This window comes from Erpetoichthys calabaricus, chromosome 3, assembly GCF_900747795.2.
Source record: "Erpetoichthys calabaricus chromosome 3, fErpCal1.3, whole genome shotgun sequence".
Lineage (NCBI taxonomy): Eukaryota > Metazoa > Chordata > Cladistia > Polypteriformes > Polypteridae > Erpetoichthys > Erpetoichthys calabaricus.
The window spans coordinates 303,346,460-303,372,501 of NC_041396.2; the positions used below are offsets into that span (position 1 = coordinate 303,346,460).

General features: G+C 44.5%; 1 protein-coding gene across 1 annotated transcript in view; it reads left to right on the forward strand.

Moving 5' to 3' along the window:
• The first annotated feature begins 339 nt into the window (after window positions 1–339).
• The window catches only part of LOC114649163 (electroneutral sodium bicarbonate exchanger 1-like), a 236,867-nt gene continuing 211,164 nt past the window's right edge, over window positions 340–26,042 (forward strand). The window contains exon 1 of the mRNA XM_051925027.1: window positions 340–558. Within this exon, the coding sequence (XP_051780987.1) occupies window positions 511–558 (48 nt within the window). The 5' untranslated portion in view covers window positions 340–510. The remainder of the gene's footprint in view (window positions 559–26,042) is intronic.

Genomic DNA, 26,042 nt, shown 5'->3' on the forward strand with positions numbered 1-26,042 from the left:
GGCTTGGTGGGTGTAAATGGAGACAATGAGACTTCCAGATCGGAAACACTCCAGGGCCGTCTGCGATTCAAATCAACTTTCTGCTTTACTGCCTTCAGTAAGCAACGGGGTTCCGACTACGCTCAGACATCGACTGTCCCGTCTTTCCCACCGTGTGTCTCTTAGTTCACTTACCCAAAAACCCGTTCCAGACTGTCATTCCCAAAAAGTCCGGCTGCGAGGAGGCGGAAGTCTACCGGTCACATACACACATAGCACCTGTCCTCTGACTCCGAGGCCCACGCCCCCCTCCGCTTCCCATTGGGCAGTGGGCGGAGGCGCGCCAGTTGCCGCCGCAGCCGCTCGAGTGTCTGTTTGGTCGCGCGACGGGAGCGAGCGGTGCTCGCGCGGGCGTGTTATCAGCCCGCCGGTAGAAGCCGAAAGGATCTGCGTCGCTGTCTCTTTTATCATCCGTTTCGTTTTTTTTTTGTTCCCCCTTCTAGTGGAGAGTCCACCTCTGACGACGTGACCATGTCTGGAGGGTCCAGCAGCGATCCCGAAGGCGTCCTGAGCTATCAGGTGAGTAGCTGTGTGGTTTTTTTTTTGTATTTTTTGAACGAGTGGACATACACAGTAAATGAATGGTTGCCTTTGACTTGATGCACGTTTTGCATTCCACTGCAACGCTGAGCCCGTGCCTCGTTAAAGCGGACGTGGTTGCGGTGCTTCGGCCACTCCGTCCTTCGCTTGCGGCTTGTGCGGGTGGGCGCGGGTGGCAGACGCCCGTCAAAAGCCCGCTGCCATGACGTCACCCTCCCCCGGCTCTGCAGTGCACCGGGGTGCGAGATGCCGCGTCGCCGTGTGGGGCTTGAAGCCGCCCGTGTCTCCTCTCATTGCCGGCTCTCGATCTCAGTGGTCGCCTCGATGTGACCTTGAAGCATCATTGGAGACCGGGGCGGAGATGCAAACGCGTATCAAATCCTCTACGAGGGGGACCGGGCTTGGGATGTGCTGCTCCTCGTGCGAGGCGCCGTCGAGCTTCTCTCCGCAGCGTGGCTTGCTTATTGAGGTTTGCCGTGGATGGAGGATGCACGTGCCGTCATCTCAACTGGACGCCCCGCTTCTAAAGGGGTAGCAGTTTGTATTTGACCAATGGGGAGACTTGATGGTGTGTGTGTGTGTGTCAGGTTACTGTCTTACCTTCAAAGACACTGTGGTGGCATAGCGGCTAAGGGACTAGGCAGGATATCGCAGACTCTCCGTGACCCTCTTTGACTATTTTATGGGCCGCTTGAATCAGTAAAACCATCAGGTGTTTTGGGATGTGCTTCACCTCAACACACACGTGTGCATGAATGCGCCTGACTGATTTGGATATTGAACAGTGGAAAGTTCAATTATGTTCTGTTTACGGTGGAAAGCTGATTAGTGTGCTAATCCCGTAGGGTATGTTCAGAGCATTATCCATATTTTGGAAATGGAGGTTTTAAATAAACATCATGCATTATGTATACATACAGTATATATACACCATATAACGAAGTACACGCATATATGTCACTAACTTTTACAAGGGCACAGAAGAATCCATCTTCGCTGGCAGCAGAACATCTAGGTACCAAGATAAATGAAGCACTGCAGAGGGTGGTGGAGGTGGCACAGAATATTACTGGCACCCAACTGCCTTCTGTTGAGTACATATACTGTACAAACCCCCACCTGGAGTTAGAGAGGAGCATCACCAGTGTGCATCTCCAAAGAAAAAGAAAGTTAGATTTACTTCCATGTGGAAAAGGGAAATAATGCAGGACAGCTATATACATACATTTGGAAATAGCAGGAAAAGGTTAATAAAGAGTTGAAAAAGTAGCTATAAAGGGAAAAAAAACAGTGGTATAAGGCGTATAAGACTAATACCTCCAATGTAAATGAATCTGAATATTAGGGAGACTAAAAGGCAGTTAGAGAGGAGTATTGCAGATAAGGCGAACGACAACCCAAACAGATTCTTTCAGTATTTTAGTAGTGAGACATCAAGCAAAATGGCCCCATGTATTGGCTAACTAAAAAGATTACAATATGCAGACTTTCAAGGAACCTTGCAGAAGAAGGGGTCCTGAGTTGCCTTAGAAGCCTTCACCTATCAATTATGGAGAATCCACTGCATCCACTAAATAGTATCATCTCCAGACAGAAGAGCAGCTTCAGCGACAGACTGCTGTCACTGTCCTGCTCCACTGACAGATTGAGGAGATCGTTCCTCCCCCAAACTATGCAACTCTTTAATTCCACCCGGGGGGGGTAAACATTAACATTTAACATTATACAAAGTTATTGTCTGTTTTTTACCTGCATTATTATCATTCTTTAATTTAATATTGTTTATTGTATCAGTATGCTGCTGCTGGAGAATGTGAATTTCTCATTGGGATTAATAAAGTATTCTATCTATCTATCTATCTATCTATCTATCTATCTATCTATCTATCTATCTATCTATCTATCTATCTATCTATCTATCTATCTATCTAGTAATCTGTTCAGTTATCCAATAAAAAGCGTCATTCTGCTTGACTTCTTACTACATTCATAATGGCTAACACGGTACAACACCCTAGTACTACGGTATTTTAGTCGTAAAAGAACAGTCAAAGAGGAGCTGAAGTGCATCGGGAATAGAAAGGGGGATTAAAAATACAGACAGTAATAATAATAATTCTGTATATAGCACTTTTCTCACTACTCAAAGCGCTTTCCATGCAGGGAGGACCCAGGAAGCGAACCCACAAATCTCCTTACTGTGTCCCCTGCGTGGAAGTGAAATGGTCGATGCTCTAACACGTGAGGAAGTGCTTAACCTCCCAGCGATAAAAGGGATTACTAAGGAGTGCTGCTGAGGGATTTGGAAATTGTAGAGAGAGAAGAGCTGCTCAGATTAAAACGGCTGAAATCAAACAAATCGCCAGGAGCGGATAAGATTTACCCTCAAGGTTAGCAAGTATAGATATAAATAGATGAATAGGAAGTCACTGTGCACTGGGGAAATTCCGTAGGACTGGAAAATGGCAAATAGATAGATACTTTATTAAATTCACATACTCCAGCAGCAGCATACTGATAATAACAATATTAAATTAAAGAGTGATAAAAATGCAGGTATAACAGACAATAACTTTGTATAATGTTAACGTTTACCCCCCCCGGGTGGAATTGAAGAGTCGCATAGTGTGGGGGAGGAACGATCTCCTCAGTCTGTCAGTATTATCCTATTATGTAAAAAGGGTGACTGGGGAGATCCAAGCAACTATAGGCCAGTAAGCTTAATGTGCATCACAGGAATAATAATGGAAGGAATTATTAAGGATAAGATAGAGCAACACATGGCAAGGACAGGAGTTATTCTGAACAGTCAACGTGGGTCAGAAGAGGGAGGTCGTGTTTTACCAACAAGCTGGAATTCTGTGCAACAAAAGAATACAACGGTAGAGGTGCATGTGATATTCGTTATCTTAACTTTCAAAGGAGGTGCGACATGACTGGCATCTCTCTTCAGTTCAGCTAATGATCGTTGACACCCACCATGTTTGTGTGCAGCCTTTAGATCAGGGGTCTCCCAAAACATTGCTTGCAATCTATCGGTAGCTCGCCACCCCTTTCCAAGTAGTTTGCCAAAGGGTTAATGAATCCTACATAAATTTTGAATACTTGATTAGTCAAATTAGGGGTGGGCGATCTTTCCAAAAAATGATATCACGATCCTTTTAACACAAAATCACGATCCACAATCTGAATTGCAATCTCTCTTTTCAATGTGGCAGACACTTAAGAGACTATCCGGACTCAAACTCATCAAGACCTAAGTAACACTTTATTTTTAAATATCAAACAAAGTTGAATTCAATTGTTCTCTCGTTCGCTAGCTAAGCAGAGTTAAGGAACATGCCCCGAAGCTGGCGAGGGAGTGAGTAGAGCTCGGGCCACTGCGTGGATCTCGGATTCGTGCAAATAAATCGTTACCGCAAGCGAACTAGGATACATAACGAAATGAGAGAAGTCGCAAAATCAGCGGGAATGTTCAAGCAAATTATAGAAAAAAACCCGATCTAAATCCGTGAAGTAGTTCTCTCGTGAAAAACAGACCAACCTACATTGGGTTTTATATTTTATATATTAGTAAACCTTCAAAGTAATGTGCAGTTAAAGTCTCAACAGCATTTCTGGAGCTTAGTAGAGCCTGATAACGATAAGAATCTTCACCAAGCTGCTCTGAAAATGTCTGCTTTGTTTGGGTCTCCATACCTCTGTGAGTCTGACATGAATGTCATGAAGTCAAAGTTCAGAACAAGACTGACAGACGGACATTGAAATGACTCCATCAGAGTGAACCTCAGTGGCTCCACTCCACCATACACCTCAGTGCCAGTCATCTGACTAACTAAACAACACGTCACACATGTGACTGGATGTGTGAATTAAGTGACCCAGTGACATATGACAAATGAGTAAGTCAGATCTGTGTATTTGAAATTGCATTGTTTTGTTTTGACAGCATTCATGTTTTAATTCAATAGTGTGAGATGCACTGGAAAATGCATACAGACATACAAAATGCACTTGCAGGTGAACTCAATATTTTTTATGACATTTTAATGCAAAATGAGTTGTGGACACCAACATTTTGTAAATGTTCAGGCGAAACAAGCTTATTCAGTGTGTTTGGGATGAAATAAACTATGAGAATAAACGTAAGAAAACATGAGGAGCTCTCGGCCATTTTTGTTTTGTAAAAGTAGCTCTCTCTTGGGGTTGGTTGGAGGCCCCTGCTTTAGATGGGGATCGATGACCAGCAGTCCTCCAAGGATGGAGGCCTCTCGGTCTTACAGATTTATTTTATATGACATCGGCAGGGTCACACCGTATCTGACAAAGGAAGATGCAGCACAACTCCTGGTCCCGGCTCTGATCTTGTCACGTTTGGACTTCTGCAACTCTCTGTTGGCGGGAGCACCGGCATGTGTCACCAAGCCACTGAAAATGGTTGAAAATGCGGCAGCACGTCTGGTGTTTTTGTTTTTTTTTTTTTTAGCATGGCTACATTGGCTCCCTGTAGCGGCACATATTAAGCTCATATCCTTGATGTGTCCGAACATACTGTGTATATATGAGGGCTGATTGAAAAGTAATGAGACTTGATTTTTTTTTTTTTTGACTCAGAAGTTAAATGTCTCCACTGGCTCAGAACATTTTTCTTTATCTAAGTAGCATCCTTCATGTTGAAAGTTGATGTAACGTGAGCCCTGTGTCTCCTTGAAATGTTGATATCCATAACCGCTGTGGAAGGCCTCTCTGAACGTGCACCGTGATTCACTTGAGTGTTGCTGACCTTGAAGTGCTTCCACTACCGAAATGCAGCAGTACAGGTAATTGTTCCATTACTGTATTCTTTCAAGCATTTAATTACCGCTGAATGCAAAATTCAGTCTCTACTGTGCTCTCACAGGACCGTCTTCTTCATCTACTATGATGACACCTACAAGGTGCTTCATCTCACTGTGACGGAGCATCACGTGTTGATGTTCACAAACACCTGCACAGCATTCCCATGCAGGGTCAACAGAGGGTCTCCTTACTTTTTATGGAGACACTTGTGTGGTCCTCTGCTCCTTCTCATCCAACTCCAGTCTGCTGATGAATGGTGTCTGGTGAGACCACCTTTGCGTGGCCTCAAATCTCAATCCAGACTCTCTTCATGTGCAACTCTCGGCTGGTTGAATGAGGCGCTCACCTCCATTTGAAATTCTGACACCCTCAATATGGTCAAGAAGCGTTAGAAATTCACCAAATAAGAGGGTCTTCAATCTAACTAATGTTAGAATCCTTGAGCACAAAAACCTGAGCTCCTCAGTTATGATGATCACTTATGCTCATCGTGTCACACTTGTTCCCAAACACCATTATGTTGAACTCTTTTGCACGTCACTTTGGATTAATGTGTCTGTGAAACTGTTAGACTTAATGTAAATGTTCTTTCTGACAAATGGCGCAGAACAATGGTCACTTGTGCCAGTAGTCTCGGGGACAGTTTCAATGTGCAGCTCGTAAAGTTATTGAAGAGCCAGTCATAATAACAGTGCCGCGTGCAACCAAACTAGTTCACCAACTACCCTCACTCATACACTGCGTACTTTCACCATGCGCAACCAAACCAAACCAGTTGGGTGAATGTCAGTCAGGGCCCCTGACCCTGAGCATGGGGTCCCCTCAGGTCTGTGCTCTGTCACCTCTCCTCTCTTTTTTCCTTTCCTCTGTTTATGCCAATGACTGTACCTGCAGGGACCCCTCTGTTTAAACTGCTGGATTTTGCTGGGGACAGCACCCCTCCACTCTCGGAGCTCTTTGTGTGTTGGGAATTCAGGGAAGACCTGAGCAGTCGGAATCACCGGTCAGCACTTGGCCTGACGTGGACTAAACGCAGGACATGTCTTTTTTTATTTGTTTATTTTTGTTCTTTATTTATTACGCCTTATTCAATTTCTTGTATTAGGAGTTTGTTAGTTTTCGCATACCCCTGGGGGTCAGAGCGCAGGGTCAGCCATTGTACAGCGTCCCTAGAACAATTGTAGGTTAAGGGCCTTGCTGAAATGCCCAGCAGAGTAGGATCTCTCTTGGCAGTGACGGGGATTCGAACCGGTAGCCTTCTGGATACCAGCGCAGATCCTTCGCATCTTGTTTCCAGTACTGTTTATGATATGCAATAAAATGGAAATGGTGACATTTTGTGCTTTAGTCTCATGTTAATTGGTTCATCCAGAACACATATTCTATGAATTTATGTGTATGTTTGGCATATTTGAATATGTATATATGAATATATATTTACTGTATGTACATGTGTGTATATTATAAGAAAAGGCGCTATATTGCGCCTGAACCGACACAGATCCTCTAAGTGAGAATTCTATGTTTTCCGATTTCAAATAATATAGAACATCAGTTACCTACTGACTAGGTGCTTTAGGATTCTTCCAGTTGAGCAAGATAAGCCTACGTGCCAATAGTGAAGTAAAGGCCATTACAGTTTATTTGTCCCTCTCCACTTTAAGCCCCTCTGTGAGCCCACCACACACAGTTGTTAATGGGTTAGGAGGGATTGTGATACCGAGGCTGTCTGAAAGGCATTTAAAGATTCTGGCCCAGAATGATGTTCATTTGGTGCATGTGGCCCAAAACATGTGGCCTAGTGAGGCTGGAGCTCGATTGTAACGTTCGCTGGTTGGATTTACCCTGGAAACATTTTGGACAATTTTAAACGAGACAGATGTGCTTGATAAAAGATTTAAAGTTGAACAATTGAATGCTTTGCACATATGGAGCTCGAGTGAATTTTGTGCATGGCTGCCTTCCACTCCTTTTCTGAGATGTTGAGTGAGAGATCCTGTTCCCACTGTGCTCTGGGATCTTTAAAGGGAAGGGACTCTAAAATGTTTTTATATACAGGGGGTCCTCGGGTTACGACACAGTTCTGTTCCTACGACAGTGATGTAACCCGAATTTTGGTGTAAGTTGAAACACACCCTAGCCTAAGTCACTTACCTATCCTAATACGTTTATAAAATCACAATCTAGAACATAAACACACAACTAAGTCACAGAAAAAGGAAAAGGACATATACTGTACTGTAGTATGAGTGTAAAAAAATTCCTCACCTTTATTCCTTCTGATCTCTTTACAATGTCTAATTTCATATCCATCGTGATGGCTTGCCTCTTCTTCAAAGCACTATCATCTGAAGACTCTGACTTTCATTTAGGAGCCATGATAAGGCCCAAAAAGTTGCCAAACAAAGCAACACAAATGGAACACTTGTGCCGCGTGCAACCACACTAGTTCGCCAACTACCCTCACTCATACACTGCGTACTTTCACCGCGCAGCCAAACTAGTAGTCTGTAAGTACGACGCTAACGGCATAACCGAAACACTCACGTCTCAATTTTTTTTAAGTTTTTAATGGGAGTGAGCGTTGTAAACTCGAAACGTCGTATGTCGAGACGTCATAACCTGAGGACCCCCTGTATTACAGAAATGCTGTCTGAGTCCCCAAGACTGACCAGTATCTCTTCTGGAATAGAAATAGGTGGGAGGCGAGGAAAATTGGGCAGATTTCATTTAGCAAAGTTTCTAATTTGGAGATAATGGTAAAATTGTGTGGATGGGAGATTAAATTAAATGAGTTTCCTCCGCAGGGTGTCTCGGCTCTCCCTTAAAGATAGGGTGAGAAGCTCAGTCATCTGGGAGGGGCTCAGAGTAGAGCCGCTGTTCCTCCGCATCGAGAGGAGTCAGATAAGGTGGCTCGGCATCTGATCAGGATGCCTCCTGGTCGCCTCCCTGGTGAGGTGTTCCAGGCACGTCCAACCGGGAGGAGGCCCTGGGGAAGACCCAGGACACGCTGGAGGGACTATGTCTCCCGGCTGACCTGGGAATGCCTCTGGATTCTCCCGGAAGAGCTAGAAGAAGTGGCCGGGGAGAGGGAAGTCTGGGTATCTCTGCTCAACCGCTGCCCCCCGTGACCTGACCTTGGAGAAGTGGAAGAGGATGGATGGATGGGAGATTAAATTTGGAGTGTAATTGTTCATAGGATGTGAAGACATTATTTGTATACAAATCTGTAAATGATTTAATCCCATACGTTAAAAACTGTGTAAGTACGAGAGTGTGGAAAAAGGTGGTTATCATGGAGAGGTGCCACAGATAAAATATTCTCTAACCTGAAGTGCTTCTGTCATTGGTTCCATATTCTAATTGAGTGAAGCACAATAGGGTTGTTAGTATATTGGTGATAACTCGCATTTAATGGAGTACAAAGCCAGGAATGTAAAGAAGTACTGCGGGATTTCAGACCAAGATAGTTTATCTTCAACATGTTTTCTTACCTCAACTCACAATGCAGTGAAACCTGACGTTGTTTTCTCACGGTGATGATTTCTCGCAGTGCCACCTGGTGGAAGCTTCCAGATTGACCTAAAGTACGTGCACAAGTATGTGTCATGTCGCGTCAAGTGTGTCCTGGCCCTTAGCGTCAACGCTGATCACCAATTTCACATTACTAGATCGGCAGATTCCAATACCGAATTATTTTATTTTTATTTTTTTATGAGAATTAACGACGTTAAGTTTTGGTATAAGCAGATGTTTAGTAGCCTTTTGTTGTTTATTAAAAGTATTGTTGTTCATACACAGTGTGACTGAAGTGTGTGCAGATCCCCTGAAAGTAAAGTCTGCAGTGTGCACTTTAATTGTTTGATTTGTCTTTTTAAACTGTGGAGCAGAACTCATATGCAATGGAAAAACACAGTAACTGCCATTTGTTTTTCTTCAAAATTTCGTTTTTGGAGTTATAAGGTAGTGGTGATGGCCAAATACGTCTTCATTCCGGTGACAGCACCATGGAAGACGCTAGTATGGACAGAGCATTTTACATACAGCAAGACACCTCCACGGACCAATGAGGAAAGACCGGCTACCGATGAAAACGTCGGATTGCGATCACGTGATTTAAATGTTGCGACTGCGTGATTTCAGTGGCAGGTGGTGTTGATTTGTGTGAAAAAAAAAAACAATAGTTGGAAAAATGAAATCTAGAGATTGTTAATTATAAGGGTGGCCTCATTTTCTCAATTTGCTGAAAACCTGAGAGATGTGACATCCTTTAAGGTTTGTCCATAATTGGTGGGGGGGGGGGACATCAAGGTAATAATGTGCCTTTAACATTATGGGGATGCGTTACTGTATTTGTGTTTTACATTTTCATTGATCATTGGTCGGTCAGCCCCGTCAGAATGTTCCTCTACATGTGACGATGTGACAGCTCACCGCTTCGGCCTTATTTAGGTAGTTGCGTAATCCTTTAAAGAAGCCATGGAGGGCTTGAGGGAGGACACTGGCTTTGAACTGACAGCATTTTGATTACCAATTAATTTGTTTTTGTGGAATTGGTGTAAACGGAAGCAGATTTACCGAGCGAAACAGCAGAGCCAAATGCTAATTAGTTAGCCGCAGATGTCCGATTTAATCCAGTGGCACTTGAAAAAATAAAGGCGTCTCTCCTTTTCCATTCCTGTACTCTTAATAGAAAGAAGAAGCCCTAAAGCAGATGCCATGTTGAACTTCCATTAAATCCTCATCAGCAGCCCGGAAACTCGTCATGTTCCTACTTTAAGGGCAGCCAGGCAGTGAGCATCTTGAAAGGCTCCGCTCAGGCCTGGTCCTGCGTCACCCAACAGCCCGATTGTTTCTTTCTGTGTGATTGTGTGATGTCCGCTAGACAGCTCTGGTCACCAAGTCAGAAAATGGCGATGCCTGCTTAGCAGCAGAGAGCAGCACTGCCCTGTGACAAAAGTCTCCTTCAATCACTGGACAAAAAGCAGACCGCCCCCACTTTGAGAGCGGAGAGGCATACCAGATCATTCATTTCGGGTCTGACTGGTCGGGTCTGGTCTGCTCTTTGCAGTGTTAAACTGTGACACACGGGGATGTCACTTGTCACAATGTCAGCGGTGACCCTGAGCAAGGTGCTCATGGAAAGAGCCGGGCTGGGCAATTGTGAATCTGCAACACGATACAACAAAACGCCATTGCCAAGTTGATGTTGTGTTTCATTGAGTCGGAATATTCAGTTTGGTTTCCTGCAGATACCAGATGGTCCCCTCAACACATACGAAGAAGTGTAGGGGTCCACATGTTGTACTGTACTGTATATACTGATTACTGAAAGAAAAAAATAAAACACTCTTCACCAATGGATCCTGCATTGCACCTCTCCCAAAGAAGGCAGGTGACTCTTCACCTCATGACTGCAGGCTGGTGACATGATGAACTATAGGAGTCCACTTGTGGTATACCACCTTCACCCGCTGCAGTTGGACTATCAGACGGAGAGTGGAGGATGTCTGCTCCACAAGGCTTATTCTCACCTGGACAAAGCGGGCAGCACTCTGAGGTTGATTTTTTTTTATTTCACCCTGCACCTTCAGTCCCACCCAGGCATCCCTGTTAAGGGGTCAACTCAGAGATAAGCAGCTGAGATGAGGTGGTGGTGTCTGTCAGGCAGACTTGAAGACTGTGTGAGCAACACAAGGACCAGGCCTGTCACCTTTACTCTTCACTCTGAACACCTCAGACTAGAAATATAGCAGCGGGTCTGGTCACCTGCAGACATTCTTAGATGACTCTGCAATTATGGGGTGTGTTGATAAAGGGGGGCGAGACAGAGGAGAGGAGTCAGGGGTAAGGAAATCTTTGAGAATTGTCTGCAACTCAACATCAGCAAAACCAGGGAACTAAGTATTGACTTTCACCACACCAAAGGGTCACTATGCCTGGTCACCGTCGTCCACTCTTACGAGTACTTGGGGGTCCACGTCAATGACGGGTTGGACTGGTCTCAGAACACAGAGGAACTGGAGAAGAAGGTGCGCAGCAGGCTCTTTTACCTTAGGAGTCTGCATTCCTTTAAAGTGCAAGGTGACATCCTTCACACCTTCTACAACTTTGTGATGGCCAGTGTGGCATGCTGGGCTGGTAACATCACTTCAAAAGAGGACCACCGGATTAACAAGCTAATTAAAAGGGCAGAGTCATTTAGGGGGTGCACTGTGGACCCCCTGAAGGTAGCAGAAGAGGAGAGAATGAAGACAAAACTGAGGGCCATTATGAACAATACTGGACCTCCTCTCTGTGACACACAAACACTGAGGACTTTCAGCCAACAAATCATTCAGCAGAAGTGGGTCAAGAAACACAACGGGGGTCCTTTATACTAACAGTAACACACCTGTATAGCAACTCACTGCAACTGGGACTGCTAAGTCAGAAGATTTGTTTTTTCTTTTTAAAGTTTCTTCCATTTTAGTCATTCTGGTGTGAGTTCAGGGTATTGTGCGTGTGTGTGTGTATATATCTAATTATGTATTTATTTGTTTAAAAAGCTTCTGTAAAAAGACATAACTCCCCAACAAAGATCTATCTATCTATCTATCTATCTATCTATCTATCTATCTATCTATCTATCTATCATATAGCGCCTTTCACATCTGTCTATCTATTCTATAGCACCGTTCACATCTATCCATCTGTCTACTATATAGTGCCTTTCACTATCTATCTATCTGTCTATCTATTATATAGTGCCTTTCACATCTGTCTATCTATCTATCATATAGCGCCTTTCACATCTATCTATCTATCTATCATATAGCGCCTTTCACATCTATCTATCTATCTATTATATAGCGCCTTTCACATCTGTCTATCTATTCTATAGCACCATCCACCTCTTTCCATCTGTCTACTATATAGTGCCTTTCACTATCTATCTGTCTATCTATTATATAGTGCCTTTCACATCTATCTATCTATCTATCTATCTATCTATCTATCTATCTATCTATCTATCTATCTATCTATCTATCTATCTATCTATCTATCTATCTATCTATCTAAGCCCTAGTGATCTTTTAAAGCTCCTTCAGCCCCCCTGAATTGCTGTCCTGTCCTCCACAGGTTTCTCAGATCTGTAATGGTAAGTTTCCTTTCTCCACATGGCACCCTGACACAGCAGTTCCTCTGCTTTTTCCTGTCACACTGATGGTGACGAGCCGTGTCATTTACTACAACAGAACAATCGTCTGCCTGGCTTGCCTTTGGTGCTTTCACAGTGCGTCGCCTCGGGAAGGCAGACAGCATAAACAAGGGTGACAGTCACCCGGGAGACATTGTTGTGTGTGTGTGTTTTTTTGTTTTATTTTAATCCTTCGTCTGTCTTGTGACAAGTGTTACAAGAGTACAAAAGGTGACGTTGGTTTGCCATAATAATTGTGAACACCTTGGCCTGTTACACCCTCCTCCCCTTTTCCATTGTATTTTGATTGTAGGCCTGTGTCATGATGGCACCTGCCATTTTACTATTTCATTTTCCTTTCTGTGCCGTTCAGCCTGTCATTGTTGTGCTGTGCAAACACACAGCTGCTCTGTAGGCTACCTGGCTATTTGCAGGTATTTGCAAGTACAACAATTAAAGGCGGCGCTCGTAAATGAGATGTAAAACAAAGGTGAAACTTGAAGGAAGACAATGCTCAGTGTAACACACGCGATAATGAGAAAGCATTTCTATGTTTCTTTGACACACAAGCTCAGAAAGGCAATCTGACATTTAACCAGGAGTTGCGTTATGGCCTGGAGCTCTTAATAATAAATATTGTTTTTATAGAAAATAGTCATGGGAGACCCCCCAGCACTTTTAACAGAGGAAATGGTGGGCTAAGCACACAAAAATATGTCAGTAAGTTGCATGATAAGCCAACTGACAGAAACTGTGGTGACTATGTCATGAAATCATCGGAAGTTTCCTGTAAGTCCTCTCAGTTATCCTGAGAATTCCTGGCTGCTGTGAAGACATTTCGTTTTAATGGCAACGTACTGAGCTGCTTCAACAGCAGCGGAAAGAGGGAACAACGGCTCTTTGTTTAGATTGATTTGTATCTCGGTAAAGTACTGAGAGGGAGGATGTGCTCAAACTGCTGGACCAGATGTCAAAGAGAAGGTTACAAGAAAAGGACAAGCACATGAGATTAGGCCGGAATATGAATGAATCAGTAACAAACAAATAACATATGTAAAAAAAAATACAACCATACCATCTTAGAAAACAGAGAATTACTACACAATATCTTAATGGGAGTCTCTTATGAGATGGCAGCAGCTCTCTTCTCATTAGTCAAGCCAGTCGTTATTGTATATCCCGTTTCTATCTATCTATCTATCTATCTATCTATCTATCTATCTATCTATCTATCTATCTATCTATCTATCTATCTATCTATCTATCTATCTATCTATCTATCTATCTATCTATCTATCTATCTATCTATCGTGATAAGCTGCCCGGACACAGACAGACGGACACCATTCTTAAGTCCACCACACGTTTATTCGCCATATTTACAGTCCAATAAAGTGCACAACCCAGTGCCTCAAACACCAAACTCCCCCACAGTCCAGGCCTCTCTCAGTCTCTCTGCCTGCTCTTCAGGCCGCCTCTACTCTCCTGCACACAAACCTTGTCCACTCTTCACCCAACTCCAGTCCTTCTTTGCAGGGAGGCGGCCCCTTTTATAAGTGCCTGGATAGGCTCCAGGTGATCCCCAACACTCCCTAGACACTTCCATGTGTGGCGGAAGTGCCGGCTGTATTCCCGTGTGGTAGAAGTGTTGGGGTTCCGGGTCCTTCAGGCATAGGGGCGCCCCCTGGCGGAGACCACAGGCCCCTACAGGGTTGGGCTTCCAAGCCCTGCACCCGTGGCCCCTAAAGGAACCAGGGCGGTCGCCCTCTCATGGTCTGAAGGAGGCATGAGCCCTCCTCCTGTCTTTCTGGGCAACCCGGCTGGGTGCCATTCCCAGCCGTCTGCCACACTATCTATCTATCATATAGTGCCTTTTATATAGATAATGTTCTGTATGTGTATATATATATATATATATATATATATACACACACACTCAATGCCACCTCTAACATCCAAGTGAAAATATCACAGCTACAGTTCAGAAAAATTTAAAAAAATCAAAAACAAGACATACTTAGATTAATAAAGGATCACCAGCCCCCTAATGTCATTGTCATTTTGTTGACCCACCTTTTTCTTTAATGACAGCCTTGAGTCTGTTGGGATTCTTCTCTATCAGCTTTGCACACCTAGATTTAGCCCACTCAATATTTGCCCCCCACTCTTCTTTACAGTTTAACTGTTCAAGTTCGGTCACATTGGCTGGTGAGTGTTGGTGGTCTGCTATCTTCAGATCTTTCCACAGATTTTCACTGTGATTTAGGTCTGGGCTCTGACTGGCCACATGAGGACGTTCACTTTTTTCTCCTTCAGCTACTGTGTGGTCCATTTTGCTGTGTGCTTCGGGTTGTTATCGTGTTGAAAGGTGAACATTCTGCCCATTGTCAATTTTCTGGCAGAGGGTAGCAGGTTTTCCTTAAGAATTTGATGGTACTTTGCCCCATCCATTTTTCCTTCTACCCTAACGAGAGCCCCAGGCCCCCCACAACAGGATGCTGCCACCTCCATGCTTTACTGTAAGGTATGGTGTGTTGTGGATGGTGAGCTGCATTGGTGGACCGTTTGGTGTTGAGGCCAAACAGTTTGATTTTGGTCTCATCTGACCATAAGACGTTTTTCCACTTGGCATCAGAATCTTCAAGGTGATATTTCTTGAGAATTGCGACCCTCCTGAACAAGCCATAATTGTGGAGCACTTGTGAAATTGTTTGTCACATGCACACCATTAATGACCACTCTGTGCCATCAAATCCTGTAACTCCTTAAAAGTGGCCATTGGCCTCTTGGTAGCCTCTCTTACCAGTTTCTCCTTGCTCTTCCATCCAGTGTGGATCCAGGGAGGGTCCTAGTAGTACCAAACACTTCTTTATGATGGGCTTTACTGGGCTCCTAGGGATTGATAAAGCCTTAGAGATGTTTTTGTTTCCATCTCCTGCCTTATGTCTGTCCACAACTCTATCCCTGAGATCTTTTCAAAGTGGCTTGCCACCCATAGTCAGTTGTTTTCTGTCAGTGGCACTACCAAGGAAGGGAATGAATGAGCCAGGAACAGCTTCACTAATCACAATTGATCACAAGTGGAAGGAAGCCAGTAACTGCAATGGAAATGGTGGGCACTTACACCTGACTGAGTTAATCTCAGTATTTCTTGTTTCTGATTTTTTAAAATTCGTCTGAACTGTAGCTGTGATGTCTTTCACTTGGATGTTAAAGATTGCATTGAGTAAGTAAAGCTGGAAAAAATATTAGTTTGTGTGTTTTCATTTAAGGCTGTAAAGCAAGAAAAATGGGAATATGTCATATATATAGCGTCTTACATATAAATATATGTCTAACTCCTATAGTGTTTGACATGTATCTAGTACATACTATCTCTGTAAAATATAGTGCCTTTTATATGCAGTAGATAATGTTCAATAAAGTGTGTGTGTATGTGTATATCTATATATATATATATATCGACGTGAAAGGCTTATATACATATATACTAATACTTGAACTTGGGGGGTTCTTCTGAGGTTGAGACATTAACTTACTGAAGCCCACCCAAGGCATCCCTCCAGACTATGGACAAGCCCTCCGGGTGTCTGACTTGGAAGCCCCCCCCCCCCAACTCCTCGTGCTGTCCATAGAAAGGCATGTCTCCTGGTTCTTCCATTACTCATCCCGAATATCATTTGGGGTGCTGCTCGGCTGGGCTGCATCTTCACTCCAGTGGTTCCTTCCATTACTCCGACCCTAACAAGTAAGAAATCTTCCTCAAGCCCCCAACCCCAAAATCGGGGGTACCAGACCATCCACTCTGGTACATTAACAATACACAAGCGATAATCTGAATTTTATGTAGTGGAGGAAATGGGGAAGACAAACGGGTTACAAGTTTTCAGTCAACCACAGGTGAGCAGTAGTGGCATTACAGCGTGCTTGACTTTGAACTTCACGTCTAATCTCAAATGGTCTCCATAAATAACCGAGGCCCCTCTTATCCACTCGAATGCCTCGCATGTCAGACCACTCGAGGCAGTGCCAAGAAGCTGATTCATGGCTTCATTTTTAGTCACTTTGCGATATTGTGATTCGTTTCTGACGGGGACGTCAAAGAAGCACAATTGATAGAACACAATGAATAAAGAATTCCACTGCCCTGAGTTGACATTAAAACGTCAAAATTAGAATAAATCATTCCTGCTGTTGGCCTCGATGCTTTGTCTCACTCGTTGTCGTCATGTAGGTTTGATTTTACTTTGGATCCTCCGTAAAGCGTTTTTTTTTTTTTTTTTTAAAAAAGGTTCTCATTGTCAGTCTTAACCCTTAAACTGCCCTGCCACATACTTGGGGGGTTAATGCACCCCCCGACACTGTAATAAGTTTATATGTTTAATATATAAAAAATATTTTATAAATCCACTCACATGTACAGCTAACACATGGCCAGATTTATCACACAGGGGCTCAGCATTTAAAACTGCTAGGCAAGCATTAGAAGACAAGAAAGGGACAACTACAAAAATGGACCTTGTACTATTTGTGTGTTAGTCAGCATGACATTGGATCTTCTTTTCCTTCTTTGGAATGGCATGATTTACGTAAGTGGGGGTCTGCACATGGAGAAAGGGTATAAAACCTTGGAACATTGCCCGGCACACCTTTGAAGCCGACGGATGGATGGGAGATACCGTCATCCAATCTGGAAAATCCTTCCAACGCAGAGATGAACATGGCAGACTCTACACAAGGGCTTGTCATGGCTTGCTTGTCTGTTATGCCGCGTAAACCGTCATTAAAGAAAGCCAAGTTATTTCTCCTATGTGATTTCTTACCACTGTATCACTAAGGGAGGGGTATCGCCTTTTAATATTATATCTATATAGATTTGGGTTTCTTAAGACACCGCAATTACAAAATGAACTTATTCCAACCCCCCTGCTGGATAGACACCCTCATTCACCTTTATTGTAGGAGCATCCCTTATCTACGACGGAGCATTCAATCAGAAGAAAATAGGAAGCTGGTTTTAAATGAAAAGTCGTTGAAGTAACGAAAGAAATTGGTAACTGCGCTGCTGCAGCAAAATATATGGAAGTGTATTAGGGCCACGGTGAAGAAAAAAAACTATATGTCGAGAATAAAGTCGACATGTTGACTTTATTCTCGACATTTCCACTTCAATGACAAAATAAACTATGAGAATAAAGTAGAACATCGTAAACTAAACTTCATCTTAAAATCGATGTTTAATTTACTAGATTTTCTCAAACTCCGTCATAACTAATGTAGCACATTAAATGCTTTGTGTTAAGTGTTCCCTGACCCAGTTGTTAATCGTTAAGCACTTCTTAAACTGACTTCCTCTGCACTGAGAGGATGCGTAGGCAGCGATCGCTGCACAGAATCCATTCACTTCATGATATTCCTGCTCTCTGAACATTTAGAATGCTACGATAAATACTTGATACCATTTTTTATGATGAAATGCAGGTATTAAACATGCATGGTAGTGCTGCTCCTTTGCAGTAAGGGGTCCCCAGGTGTACGTTCAGTGTAGAGAACTTTATGACAGGTGTGACGAGGCTCCAGAAAACTGGATGTATGAATGGGTATTGCACAGGTTTAACTGCAATATTATGTAAATCTTGGGTTTGTGATCTGGTGGTCAGAGACCCAAACACAGAATTCAATGGATGTTCTTCAGAGTGGGCTTTCATCATTGCATGCATGCTGTCTCTATCTGACGTGCCAAACCCCCAGTTCCTATCCTTCCTTTTTCTTTCTCCACATAATCAATCTCCACGCGATAAACGTCTTTGTGAAATTAAAACTAGTTATGAACTTAGACCACGGAGTGTTCAGACCTTTAATAAAATCTTCATTACACATGTTTAATTATGCCAGCCATTCAGGGTTGTGCCCATCCCAGCAAGCATTGTGTGCGAAGCAGGAACAAATCCTGAACGTGGCGCCAGCACATCGCAGGGTGAATACGAGCAACACATACAGTAGCAGGGTCAATGGAGCATAACAATACCCTACAGCCTACAAGACTTTGAAAAGAGACTGAAGCACGCTGAGTAAACCCACCAGAAAAACATGCAAACTCAAGGCAGGGAACACCCGGACCGATCAGCTCTGGCGTGCTGGCAAATTGCACTGGCAACCGACTAGAGCTCGTTCTGGCAGTTTAAGGGTTGATTCTTAGTTTCTCAGCGACAGGTTTACTGGATGACACATCACACATCTGGGAAAGTCGTTATTTTTTTTACATGTGTGTGAGACTTAAGCATAGTTATGACATTAATCAGTTGGCTACACGTCACGGTTTTGCAGAAAGGCTCCAAAGTTACAATGCAATACAATTTATTTTTGTATAGCCCAAAAATCACACAAGAAGTGCTGCAGTGGGCTTTAACAACCCCTAATCTTTGATTTTCTAAGAAGACGAAGAAAAACTCCCCCCCAAACCCTTGTGGGGGTGGGGGGGGGGATAATATTTTATAAGTAGCCAGAAAAAAAAAATCTGCAAATAATAACATGCAGTAAATGATGATAAAACGTGCTCAGCAACCCCATACAGAATGTCAATAGATAAATGGAATGGAGAGAATGGCTGCAGGCAAAGTGATAAGGGTACCACAGAAAGTGCAGAGACCTGCAGTGAGGCAGCACAGTGTGAGCTCTGGGGAAAGAGGATATCTTTTTAGTCTGAAATACAAGCCAAAATGGAAAAGTCGAGAGAGCGCAGGTGTTCATCTCCTTTTGCTATGAAACCCCTAAGTAAGATCTGGTCTGACCAATTAACTGCAGGAGTTGCATAATTTGTCGATGAGGGCCCATGATGTCTGTTCTGAAAGGCCCCCGACTCTACAGCCCCACTAAGCAACTGACATGAAGACCAAGGATCTTTCCAGACAGGTCAGAGACAGAGTTGTACAAATCAGGGGTGGGTTATAAAAAAAAAAAAAAAAATCCTAGACTTTGACTGTCCCACAGAGAGAGAGAGAGAGAGGTTAGGAGCAGGCGCTGATAAAGCGCATTGCCGCACCCACCACATGTGTGACGATGCGGGTTCACTCCACGCTCCCTTTCAGCTTCTGGGTGCCCTTGAACCCTTCACCGTCGGTAATGTTACCGATGAGGTCGGCAGTGAGGCATAACAATGGAGCAAGGGGATGGTGGTGTAATAGTGCAAAGTGCATTTATTTAAAACAACAACAAAACAGTACCTGAATTAAATAAAGTGCAGTGCTTCAAAAAGTCATTAAATAAATAATCCATAAAATAGGTGAACTAGTGGAGGTTAAAAAATCCAATAAAATAGAAAAAAACAACAATCCTTTAAAATGAGATTAAAACAATGCTGGAAGCAGTCTCTTTATAAACAAGCCAGTGTCTTCTTTTATCTGGCGGCTCTCCTGCTTCTCCCATACGGGCTTCCCAACAGGTGAGTCGCCCTCTCAGCAGCTGACCTTCTCTACTGTCCGGTTGCCTTCCGTTCTCAGGCTCCATACGGTTTCCTTACCGGACCGAGACTTGGGTTCCTCAACGGCCAGGTCTCTCACGCTGAGGCACACCTTCCCAAGACTCCACGACTCCCGCTGCCATCTCGGCCTTACGCGGCCAGCTGTCCTTCATCCCTGGTCACTCCAGCTCCTTGTTCACTCAGCTGGAGCGACCGCTTCCTTCAGCCCCACAGAGTGTCGGCCAAATGCCACTGCTGGGGCTCACTGTCCAACTGCCTGCCTGCAAGCACACCCTCGCTCTCGCTCGCTCACACCAGTTCTCTCTCCATGCTGCTTCCTGCAACCTCCGTCTCTTTTCACTCTTTTACTTTTTCCTCCTCTAGCCGCCTCGTGCTTCTATTTATGAAAAGGACGTGGCAGTTGTGGCAATCAGCAGCTCCTGGGAACAATTACGGATGCGGGCCGTCTCTCACCTGTGCACTTAGGTGAGAAATGCCCGCATCACAAATTCCCCAGAACCTGCTTCAGCCACACAATCACGCTCCCTCACTAAGCCGCGAGTGCGGCGATTATTTATTTAAAATTGGCCTTTGACGGGAGCTGTGGACCCGCTATACCACCACATGACAAACCCAGGTTAGGACCCGAGTGCAGCCGTACAGCGGGTGACACCTTAGCACCCCACTAGTTCAGATGGAATGGAACCAGTGTGAGGTTTTTTTTATGGTGGCTGGAGTGGTAATTCTGCCACCAACCCCCTGGTTTTTCCCTGCAGGGTGGAGGGCCTACCTATAGGGCAGGGTGCAGATTAACGTCATACCCAGGACGGAGCAATTGCAGGTTAAGGGCCTTGCTTAAGGGCCTAACGGAGTAGTCAGTTTTGGCGTTTACGGTCCCACGGAGCACCATGAAATCTGTTATAACAAAATGCAAAGAATATGGCAGTCACTACAAACCTGACAAGAGAACTCGCCAACTCTGGAAAAACCTAGGGTGACATCTTTCAAGTTTCCGGCAAATTGAGCAAATGAGCTCGCCCCCATGTTGGCACACTGCCCGGGATTGGTTCCTGCCTTGTGCCCTGTGTTGGCTGGGATTGGCTCCAGCAGACCCCCGTGACCCTGTGTTCGGATTCAGTGGGTTGGACAATGGATGGATGGAGGTCATCCCCATAATTAACAATCTCTAGATTTCATTTCACTTCGTTCTTACAGGCCTGACTGACCAACTTGCAACACGTCGCCAGGACACTGTGGTTAATGAAAATGTGAAGCACAAATATAGTGCCGCGCCCCCATAATGTGTAAGACAGACACATTTTTACCTTGATGCCCCCCCTCACAACTGTGGAAGAACTTAGTATGTCACATGTTTTGTCTTGGTAGAGTTCTATATTACTCTCCTTTCCCCTTTTGTATTATTAATATGTAGCCTTTATCAGAATGCCTCACAGACTCACCACTCTTTATAAGGTACTGTACTCTATAACTTCTCTCCACCTTCCCTTCTACATTTATAACCTCAGGCAATTAGGTGTAGTAAAAGACAAGCAGGAGTTAAGTTACAATTTAAACAATGTATTATTGGTAATATTCATAAATAATAACAATATGCAAAGTACAAGTGAATACTGGCAACCATACAACCTGATAAATGCTGATGTGTAGTTTCAGGCAGCACACAGACTTGTCAATTATTTAAAATGTCTCTAGTTAAGGCATCATTGGTGGTCAGCTTTCTTCAGAACAGGCCTCATGCCCGTCTCAATATGGCCGCTGAGCTGTGCTCTTCATTGTGTTGTCCTTTTCAGTTCTTGGTGTGTGAGATGCTCCTTCATCAGTTGGTCAGAGACAGTGAGAGTGACAGCAAGCAAATGTATAGATTCTCTGTCTACACCCTACAGCCAATAGGGCGTCGTGGTACTTGAGGCCTTCTGATACAAGCCAATTCCAAACAGCCATACACTTCAGACCAATGGGGCAGAGAACACCTTCACACCTGCCACCCCCCAAAACCATCTTGCCAGCTTGGTGGTCTGGCTTTCTTGTAGGGGTTGACTGAGAGAGTCCTGCAGAGAATCACTGGTCAAACTGGTTTGAGGCACCAACCCCCCAACCCTGTCGTAAAATTACAAAGGACTGGTTCTTTAAAGGGGGAAAGGGTTCTTAACCATCTATCCATTACTGTTTTTATCAATGATAGACATTAGTGTTACAAGTTACGAATAAAGACATACAAAGTATTTATCAGCTTAAATGCAACATTTCACACCACAACACACATCTCTCAAGTTTTCAGCAAATTGAGAAAATGAGGTCACCCCTATCATCTACAATCTCTAGATTTCATTTTTCCTGAGCTTCACGTACAGAATATCGTTTTTTTTTTTTTCACGAATCAATGACGCCTGCTATTGAAATCACACTGTCGCAGCATTTAAATCACGTGATCACAATCCGACGTTTTCATTGGTAGGTGGTCTTTCCTCATTGGTTGGTGGAATTGCTAGGTTTTTGTCTTGCACTATGTAAAATTACTGTGTCCATACTAGTGTCTTCCATCTTGCTGTGACCAGAATGAAGACATATTTGGCCATCAGTACTAACTTATAACATCAGGAAAGACCCGGTAACTCTAAAAACTGAAAAAAAACCCTCAAATTTTGAAAAAAATGTCAGTTACTGGGTTTTTAACATTGCATGTGAGAGAAGCTCTCAGATCGGGTAAGGAGGGCATTCATCAGAGATGCAACAAATGACCAAGGGTAACACTGAAGAAGATGGGAGTATCTGTCTATAGGACCACCTTTAAGATATGCGCTCCACAGAGCGCGGGCTTTATGGAAGAGTGGCCAGAAATATAAGAAAAATAAGAAAACACGTTTGGAGTTTGCCCAGCAGTACATGGTGGACTCACCAAACACACAGGTTAGAAGGTTCTCTGGTCAGATGAGACTTTTGTATGATGAGATGTTTTTTGTATCAGTATGCTGCTGCTGCAGTATGTGAATTTCCATCCATCCATCCATCCATCCATCCATCCTCTTCCACTTATCCGAGGTCGGGTTGTGGGGGCAGCAGCTTGAGCAGAGATGCCCAGACTTCCCTCTCCCTGGCCACTTCTAGCTCTTCCAGGGGAATCCCAAGGCGTTCCCAGGCCAGCCGGGAGACATAGTCCCTCCAGCGTGTCCTGGGTCTTCCCCGGGGCCTCCTCCCGGTTAGACGTGCCTGGAACACCTCACCAGGGAGGCGTCCAGGAGGCATCCTGATCAGATGCCCGAGCCACCTCATCTGACTCCTCTTGATGCGGAGGAGCAGCGGCTCTACTCTGAACTTCTCACCCTATCTTTAAGGGAGAGCCCAGACACCCTGCGGAGGAAACTCATTTCAGCCACTTGTATTCGCGATCTCGTTCTTTCGGTCACTACCCATAGCTCATGACCATAGGTGAGGGTAGGAACATAGATCAACTGGTAGATTGAGAGCTTTGCCTTATGGCTCAGCTCCTTTTTCACCACGACAGACCGATGCAGAGCCCTCATTACTGTGGATGCCGCACCGATCCACCTGTCGATCTCACGCTCCATTCTTCCCTCACTCGTGAACAAGACCCCGAGATACTTGAACTCCTCCACTTGGGGCAGGATCTCGCTCCCAACCCTGAGAGGGCACTCCACCCTTTTCCGGCTAAGGACCATGGTCTCGGATTTGGAGGTGCTGATTCCCATCCCTGCCGCTTCACACTCAGCTGCGAACCGATCCAGAGAGAGCTGAAGATCACGGCCTGATGAAGCAAACAGGACAACATCATCTGCAAAAAGCAGTGACCCAATCCTGAGCCCACCAAACCGGACCCCCTCAACACCCTGGCTGCGCCTAGAAATTCTGTCCATAAAAGTTATGAACAGAATCGGTGACAAAGGGCAGCCCTGGCGGAGTCCAACTCTCACTGGAAACGGGTTCGACTTACTGCTGGCAATGCGGACCAAGCTCTGGCACCGATCGTACAGGGATCGAACAGCCCTTATCAGGGGTTCCGGTGCCCCATACTCTTGGAGCACCCCCCACAGGATTCCCCGAGGGACACAGTCGAACGCCTTTTCCAAGTCCACAAAACACATGTAGACTGGTTGGGCGAACTCCCATGCACCCTCCAGGACCCTGCTAAAGGAGTAGAGCTGGTCCACTGTTCCGCGATTAGGACGAAAATGATGTGATGTGAATTTCCCCTTGGGATTAATAAATCTATCTATCTATCTATCTATCTATCTATCTAAAATTCAGCTTGTGGCAAAACCCCAACACTTCCCATCAATCTCCCTGAGAATGCCATATCAACAGCAACTCGGTGTCATGCGGTGAGGACAGGAGAACTGGTCAGGACTGAAGGAAAGATGGATGGCATGAAATACTGGGCAATTTTTGAGTCTGCCAGAGATTTCAGACTAGGATGGAGGTTCACCTTCCAGAGGGACATTGAATGACCCTGAACATACCGCTCAAGTGACACTCGAAACACTGAAATGTCTTGGAATGTCCGAGTCAAAGCCCAGACCTCAGTCCAAAGGAGAATCTGTGGCAGGACTTGAAGATTACTGGACAGGAGCTTGAAGGAGTTGGAGCAGTTTGGCCTTGAGGAATGGCCAGGTGTGATAAGCTAATAGAGACAGACATTCAATAAGAGACAGCAGAAGTGGGCTTTACAAAGTATGGACTTTGGGGGGGGTGAATATTTCTGCCCACTTGTCATTTTTTATTTTTTTTGTCTTGTTTGACGTGTGCAGAATTAGGAAGGCAACGATTACAGTGCCTCTCCAAGAGGAACACAGGGATACAAACAGTCCAAGGCTTTTTTATTCACAGAGACAACTATAGACACAGGGGATAAGTGAAGAACTCTGGCACTTTGGGCACCATCAGATCTCCACTCGGTGTTGTCTTAAAGCGTCTCGATGTACGGGGATGGGTGCGCTTGTTGTTCTCGTGGTGTTCCAGTATGGCACAAGGCGGTGCTCTGATAGTTGGTGATTTGTGTGTTTCATCTAAAATGTTTTTTGAAGACCCAATAATCACATGTTGGCAATAACTGTGCCCTCTGTTTGGACCTTGGTGTAGTGTGGTGTGGCATACCGGTGCTGAGAGCGTACTGAGAAACCCACATTTTGAAATGGAAGTCTTCACGAAACAAGAGTACTTTCTTTGAACCTCATGGGAGACCCCTGCCACGCTGCACACTTCCCCCGACACAATTGGACCTTCATGGGGTACCCCTCATTTTGGCATTAACGTGACCTGCACTTCAGAGGGAACCAATCCTGTCTTGTGTGCTTGGGAGCTATTGGAACGTCACGTCTATCAAGAGGGAGGGGAGCAAATGTATGGCGCACCACGAAGGCTGAAGTAAGACCCCCGGGGTTGGGGGGTGGGGGGTATTACATGTTACTTGCTTCAGAACCGTTTTGGACTCTTTCTGGCTCTTCTGATATTAAGGTCTGAAAGCCGGTATTGATACCGAAGTATTTTAATACTGAGCCACTGAACAGACGGTAAGCCTGCCACCACTGGATATGAGTGCAGTGAAGCCCACCATACTGTAGAGTACGCCTCAGTACCTTTAACGTATCATCTCCTTTTTTAAACTATATACATGACAGTTAATTAAATCCCCAAATTCCCAGATATTTTATTTTTTTAAGACACATTTTTGAATCAGATCATCCTGTCATTTTGGGAATGTTCAATTCAAGCACATGCACATGATTTAGCATTCAGTCTTAAGTTTCAGATGCCTTTTGAAGCATTTAGAAATGACTTATTAATAACTGAAAAGGAAAGGAAAACATTAAAATCTGATACGTTCCATGAATGTTGAAGTCACACGCGGAAGGTTCTCTGCTTAGCCCTTGTGTTCTTGGTTCTGCTCACAGTGCAGAAAAGCAGGAGTTCGGATGAGCGTCGCCTTCAAATTTAGCCGTCCCCTAAACC